Source organism: Aricia agestis, chromosome 16, assembly GCF_905147365.1.
Source record: "Aricia agestis chromosome 16, ilAriAges1.1, whole genome shotgun sequence".
Classification (NCBI taxonomy): Eukaryota; Metazoa; Arthropoda; class Insecta; order Lepidoptera; family Lycaenidae; genus Aricia; species Aricia agestis.
Window position 1 is genome coordinate 6,768,072 of NC_056421.1, and position 7,819 is coordinate 6,775,890.

The following is a 7,819-nucleotide window of genomic DNA, read 5'->3' on the forward strand; positions in this document are numbered from 1 at the left end:
TGCAGTAGGAGTTCTTAAGTATGATTAGTTGTATGTTACAATGAAGTAAAAATAAAACGCCATCTGTTGAATCGTATTAGAACTAAAATGTTCATTGCATCGATATATTTCTGGACTTTTTATAATATTATACATAAAATATATTTAAGATTTTTGAAATTTTATTTAATACACATCCAAGACCCAGGAACATATAAAACTTTTTGTTCCGCCTGCGGGACTCGAACCCAGGACCCCCGGGATGAGCGCTGGCCACGCGCAATGCGAATTCATTTTCATCGATATATTCATGGAAATAAGATATTTTCCCACATCAAAATGTAGCCTATGTCCTTTCTCAGACTCTAGAATAACTGTGTACAAAATTTCATTGCAATCGGTTCAGTAGTTTTGGCGTGAAAGCGAGACAGACAGACAGACAGAGATACTTTCGCATTTATAATATTAGTATGGATTTTTTTAATGTTGCCATAAGTAAAATACTTAATAAATACTAAAGTTATTATAGAAACGTTTATTATGAATTATTATTAAACTCTTATTTACTTATATCTCATAATGAAAAGAATATATTACATAAAATCACATTACATTGTATATATTATAAATGTACCTATATTTTGTTCTAATTTTTTCCATCGATATTTTTTCTTGTCATGGCAATCAGTTAATGAGGCCATTTATAAAGAAGAAGAAGAAGACAGATGAAGAAAATCTCAAATCTCAATAATCCACTAATCTCCATGATCATTCCCAACTGTATAATAAACTGTCTTTAATCCCTATTCCATTTCCTACTTCTGTAAATATACTACTTGCTTCCAATGATAAATATGTATATAATTGTATATCTAATTACTTATCATTAAATAATATTAATATTTAGAATAAGTTATATGTCATTTAGTTTATTGTAGAATTTAATTATTTACCACACTGTTTTAATTAACTTTCTTCCAAATTCCGTTTCCTTTTATTCCTTCCGCCGTTCCTTACCTTTTTACCCTGTCTGTGGCACAATACGCATCCTTTGTGTCAAGTTGCCAAAATAGAAGAAAAAAAAAAAAAAAAAAAAAAAATCCACTAATCGTAATCTGTGCACTAATCTCAACTTGAACCAAAGATTATGAAACCCGCGGTAGTAATTATTATAATATTATTCCAGTGTTCCCAACTTAGGGGTTTTCCCCCCAGATTTAGGGGTTAAATAAGTGAGATGGGATTTTTTTAGGGGTCTAAAATTTTTAGGGGTATTTTCAGGGATTTTTATACTTTTTAATATTTTTAAATTGTTGATATTAATATTAATTATTTCTTGACCTAGCGACTTCTAGCGACATCTATTACGTAATTCTATGACCACTCTGTGGTGACTGGCGGCAATACTGATGGTCCGATTTACATTAAATCGTAATGATGTCACTTGTGCAACATTTAATCCAACAAATAAAATGTTGAATTTATTCAATAATAAGATGTACGACTTCAAAACATCTGAATCTTCAGATGAAGATGAAATATTTAACTAAAATTAGCCCAATCCGTTCAGCCGTTTTCGAGTTTTAGCGTTACTAATATAATTGAAAATCCATTTTTATATATATACAGATTTTAGGGGGAAAACAGAAAAATTAAGGTGATTTTAGGGGTTTTTGACACCAATTTAGGGATAAATATTTTTGAGAGGTGGTAACACTGTATTATTCTCTTTGTATGAAACCAATAATCAACATCCAACACAATCAACGGTAGCAGCATGTACCTATTAATTTGTTTGGGTAGCAGTTGTGAGTTGTGACTTGTGATTGTCAGTTATTTTCTGTTGTTTTCAAATTGAGAACTGAGAAGGCCTGCTTTATGCGACGAGAGTAAAGATCTTGTGAATATTAATCGACTGTGGATATATCTTGGATATTATGTAAGTAGTTTACTTTAAATAATATATTTTACGTGTTAGCCTAACCATGAACTTTTTATTAAATTTTAAGTGTTGAAATGTTTTCCTTTCATTTTAAACCATGAAACTAATCTAGCAAAGTACCTATTATTAAGGAAAAAGTAGGGAATAATTAACAATACTTCTAATCACTATCATTATTTCCAGATTACACCTACTGATCATATTTGCCATGCATGCTGGCAACTTGCGTATCATGCATCTACTGAAAATATGTCCAGCAGCAGCAGCGGTTCGCCATCATAATATCTGTGTTGTATCATGTGGATTATCCATAGTAATAGCAAATCGATGCAGAATTTTAATTGAAGGGACAAATGAAGAACAACAAAGAGTGGCTTCTATACCTAGTATCTTCTTGGATTCAAGCACGAGAGGTAAACAAACAACCAAACAAATCTTTATTTTCACATAAAAATTTTACAGGATATTCTTACACAATCACTGATCTCCATACTAGGATTCCCTGTGTTGTGGAGACCAGTAAGGTATTAAAATAAATGTATATGTAGTACCATCACTACTGTTTCTTAATTCATTATTGCAGTAGGAAATAAAGTAATTTATTTCCTCAGCGTAATACCGGATTCATGGCAAGCTTTTCTCTAATTATATTTTTATTTTAGCTTTGGTCTCAAGATGAAGAACCAGAATAGTCCAAGTAATTGAGGACTTTCAACCTGAATATATGGAATCAGCTTTAATGTGTACTGTATGTGGCCAGTCTGGACACCACAACTTCAGACTTAGAGTGGAATCCTGAAAACATTACTCGTTTGCTGGAGCAACAAGAGGTATATAGTTTAAACTCTAATCTAATAATCAAATTAACATATGTCAGTGTTTAATTTGTTTTTTACTATTGTTGTTTTGATATCTGTCCATCTCATCAAATGATTTATTTACAGATGTCATCTATGAATGAAGTTTCTGGAGTTTGTTGGAACCAAGCTCGAGACATAAGGTCAGATATTCCAGAAGCTGATGAAAGATCCCAACAAAATATAGTGTTGTTCAATATAAGAAGAGCAGCTGAAACACCAGGACATTGCGTTTTTCAAGAATGCATGAATCCTGAGCAAAATGTTGTGCCTTGAGTTGCCTGTGCCTGTGTTGTGTTGTTGTGCTTTAAGCTAAAAAAAAGTCCTGCCATTTAACTGCCAACAAAATAAGTTTTTCCAGAAGGAAAAACTTATTTTGTATTTATTGTAACAGAAAGAAACATGAATGGTCAGGTCGCTATCAAAAGCTATTGCTGTTACTGCATTGTAGGCTTTAGAACAGTGGGATGCTGCTCACATGTTTATGAGCATCATTTGGTACCTAAGCTATGTTCGCCATGAGGGTACTCCTGCCCCTGCCCCTATCTTAGATAAATATAATTGTAATAAGAATAATTATTAAGTTATAAATTATGATAAAGTTTTTCTTAAAAAAAAGTGTTGTTTTATTACCTGTGTATGTAGTACTTATATCTTAATGCCTGCACCCGAACCTTTTGTAATCTACAAACGTAGCGTACAAGCACAAAACAGCATAATATGATTATAGGTAAGGAAATGCTTAAGCAGCTCCGTAGTCTACAAAAATTATTATGAATGCCTTGCCGAGCTTAAAGAGTGAGATCTAAAAACAAAGGGATTATGGTGTCCTGCAGACCAAGAGGAAATTTTGTGTTCAGCTCTCACTTAACATACAAAACACAACAGCTGAAGCTGTCATTTAACACTATTTTTATGAGAGTGTAGTATTTCCCCGGTTACCGCTGTCCATTTTGACTGCAGGTCTAGCAGCTTGGCACTATTAAACTTCATAATTAAGTATTGAATTGTTGCACTATGCTTTTATACTGTACCTAAAGGTATGTCCAAGTTCATCCCACTGAGTGGATACCATCCTCATCTCAAATTATCTTCGGACTGTTATTATGTAGAACGGTAAAAATATGTAAAGTAGGTACGTTGAATTTATGAATATACTTAATTATTTTTAAAACATTAATTATTTACGTTTTTACGAAAACTATAAGTACTGATACACACTGTAGGTCAATAATGTTTTTTTTAATAATATTGTAATGAGTACCTATATAATATAATTAGGTAAGTAAGTATAAGTAATAATATCATAGCTATAGGTAGGTACATAACCTCAAAATTTCAAACAAAACTGGCTATTACTTTTATGTCCCAAGTTTTAAAATCTATACTTACGTAAAGTAGGTATTTAAATATACTTATTATAAATTATAAATACGAAAGTGTGTCTGTCTGTCGTTCTATCTGTCTGACCTCTTCACGCCTAAACCACAGAAAGAAAAGGCTTTTTCTTGGTAAAGTAAATGTTTTTATTTTTCTTTGTGAATGTCATAAGTACTTCATGTTGTATTACTTATTTGTATGATATTATAAATTATTATTTACATTTTCCACTTCTTGTATCAATCTGATGGGCATATTTAATGCTTTATTTACCTATACCTACCTACAGTAATTCCCTAAAAATAATACCTCTAGCACGGACGTAAAAAAAATAACCTCTAGATAGTAGATACAGTACTCTGTTTTTAACTCCTGACAGTTGACACTGTAATAATATTAGAGTAATTAGTCGAAACCAAAGTATTCAATTACAAAAAAACTTAATTTCAAATTACTTAATTAGATTTCTTTGAAATTGGATTACATAGGAATCAATTGCTTTGTGTAATTCTATATTTAAATTTGAAAGTATTTGAATTACAATGTAATTAGAATAAAATGTATTCTAATTACTTTGCAATTAGATTGCTAATTAGATTAACCAGTATTTCAATTATGCCCAACTCTGCGGTACACTCACTCACTCGGCGAAACACAGCGCAAGCGCTGTTTCACGCCGGTTTTCTTTGAGATTTTAAAAAATTGGAATTTTTATAGAATGGTACCAAATATTATGTGAAATAAAATACTAACAAAATTGATTCAATATAATTTGCTCAAAATGTAAGTAAAACAAACTTGACCATCTCAAATTCTTTGAAATTGGTAGGAAGTATTAAAGGATTTATAGGCAAACCATATTATTTACACCCATATTTACAGTTTAGTAGGAACTAGGAATTGATAAAGATATTAAATTATTAGCGTGCCTACCTTTGTTGCCTTGTATAGCGCCTCCGTGGTTCAGTGGTTTAGAGCGTAGGCTCTTGACTCGGAGGTCGTGGATTCGATTCCCGCGTTAGAAACATATTGTTATTTCCAAGTTTGGTTAGGACAATGCAGGCTGATCACTTGATTGTCTGACAAGTAAGATGATCCATGCGTCGGGTGGGCTGTGGGCATGTAAAAAGTCGGTCCTGCGCCTGATCTCTCGCTAGTCCTGTCGGTCTTCCGTCCCACTGGGTAATGAGAGTAAAGGAATAGGGGATGCTCTTGTGTACTGCGCACACACTTGGGCACTAAAATAATCGGCCAAGTACGAGTCGGACTCGCGCACGAAGGGTTCCGTACCGTTATAGAGGATAAATAGGCCAAAAATTGTGTTTTTGTATGGGAGCCCCCTTAAACATTTATTTTATTTTAATATTACAATTAAATATTAAATTATTTAAAGTACAAATATAATAAAGGACTTCGTGAAAAATTCAACTACCTACCTGTTGCCATTATTGATACAGGTAGAACAAAAAAGGCCGTTCACGTTTATTGTAGGGAAGTCCTAAAAAATCACTCCTTAACTGGCCGGGTTTCAACGAAACCGACCACCGTCACCGAAACCGGTGTGGGATTATCATTATTGCCTTGTGTAGTCATTGTTGTATAAATACTTATTTTTATTTGAAAGGAAAATTAACTTTGCTAGCATTTAGTTTAAATGAATTGAAACGTAGTAAAAAAATATTTTATTTTGAGGTTCGTAGATAATGACCCGAAACCCGAAGATGTCCGAATATATTTTGTCTCATCCATTATTTTCATATCATTATTCACCGACTGCCGTAAGTTAGTTATAATTTTAAACCTTGAACACTGCATAGTTTCTTGATCAAATTTTCTATTCTTGCGATTTTATTTAAAGTAAAAAAGTGATAATGTTTCACATTAGCTTCTTTGACCATGATATTGATTAATTTTTCAACTAGTATTATTCCAGATTCTTCATTAGCCAATTTTAAAAAGTTTTCAGACACGTTCACTTTGCACAAGTTTTTAAATTTAATTAACTCCGATTCAGTATCAAAAGGAAACATTCCAGGTATAACAGGAATATTAATTCCTAAGCTTTTACATTTAACAAGAAAATTCTTGAAATCTTCATATTCAAAGAAAGCTTGTGTGAGTATGAAGTCTGCTCCACTATCTACTTTGTCTTTTAGAGCCAATAACTTGTCATCGCTGCCTGGAAATCCAGCTACTCCAATGCAAAAGTAATCGCCCGTTATCTGCCGTATATATTTTATTAGATCCTTCGTGCCTTTGAAGTCAGTGCTTTCAGAGTCACAGTTTTCTGAAACATTTATCATTGATTAAGAGGATACACCAAGGGCGAGAGAAATTGAAAACAGGTATTTGAAAATGTATTGCTGTCTCACCAATCTCAAGTCTCCCACCTCAGAGCGCGATAGAGACAACACGACAAAAATTCTAATAAAAGAACACACAGAGGAAAATCTGGCCATTTTTTTTTGGTTTTTGGACTTGGTTCTTAACTTTTTTAATAATAAAATTATGAAAAAAAAATAAAACATAGGGACATGCTAATATTGGCCATAGATATTCAGGAAAAAATCATTACTCTACCGGCATTATCCAGGGAGGAAACAGGGGACAACGTTTGTATGGAACGGCGGTGTGGACTCCTCTTAATATAACAAGCAATCTTCAGACAACATAAAGAGAGAAGAAAGTAATCTAAACTTTTAGGATAAGTTTCAACTTACCACCTAAAACGATGAATAAATTACGAATATCAGAAATCTGTAGGGTCTCCAACAACTTTTCAAGAAAAGGCTTCGTTAGCAAGGAACAAGTCAGATGTAGCAGGACGTCTTTGTTCAATTCTCTCAACCGCTTTGCCACTCTTATCGGAGCTATATCTAAAGCTTTACATTTATGCACTAGCGCATGCCATGTCACCGAATAAAATAAGGGTTCCAGTGGAACAATTTTATTTATTACCAACTTATTTATTTCATCTTCAGTTATCTCTTGAGTCACTTCAATAGAGTAGGAAAGTTGTTCGTCGTTCAAAAGCTCTATTATTTTACGAGACATCTTTATAGTTCTCGGTTCGATTATAAACTCTTGTGTTTTGTTATGACATTTAGATAAGAAAGAGATAGCTTATCGTTTACTCTGCTTTATGTGATAACGTCTTACAAACGTGAACAGAATGAAGTTTTAAATAAAAATACTACACACCTTAACTTGAACATAGCCACAGAAAGAACGCAATTTCTTAACAATGATGTTAAGTGAGGCTCAAGGATATTGTTTTTAAACGAAAGATGGAAATATATTCATGAATAATTTGAATGTGGGTTTCTGAATTAGGTATACAATACATTATAAAGCCCCGAGCAGGAATATAATTTAAATAAAACAGTTATTTCGTATTCAGTGTTTATAAAGCTATTGTTACTTTATGAAAGGTAACAAAAACGTGTTGTTTGGGGAAGTTAAGTGTATCGATTAAAGTTTTATCTAAGTAGTTATATAAGTATACTAGCTGTTGCCCGCGACTTCGTCCGCGTGGACTTCAGTTTATAGCGCGCGATGTCAACAAAATTGGTGTCAAAAGCTTTTATAAAAAAACCCTGGTACCCCTTAAATCAATACAGCTGTGCAGTGTGCAAACAATAAGTACTTCATTTTTGTATGT

General features: G+C 32.8%; 1 protein-coding gene and 1 long non-coding RNA gene across 2 annotated transcripts; one reads left to right on the forward strand and one right to left on the reverse strand.

Moving 5' to 3' along the window:
* The first annotated feature begins 1,713 nt into the window (after positions 1-1,713).
* On the forward strand, positions 1,714-3,309 carry LOC121734951. The gene is made up of 4 exons (XR_006036804.1): positions 1,714-1,918; positions 2,105-2,334; positions 2,584-2,751; positions 2,866-3,309. It is a non-coding gene; the product is annotated as an uncharacterized LOC121734951 (long non-coding RNA).
* A 2,605-nt stretch (positions 3,310-5,914) lies between these two features.
* LOC121734945 (methylenetetrahydrofolate reductase 1) lies at positions 5,915-7,212 on the reverse strand. Its single transcript, XM_042125591.1, has 2 exons — positions 6,879-7,212; positions 5,915-6,445 (listed from the first exon to the last, which is right to left on the reverse strand). Exons 1-2 carry the CDS (start codon positions 7,210-7,212, stop codon positions 5,946-5,948), a joined length of 834 nt encoding a protein of 277 aa, XP_041981525.1. The 3' UTR covers positions 5,915-5,945.
* Between the last annotated feature and the right edge of the window lie 607 nt (positions 7,213-7,819).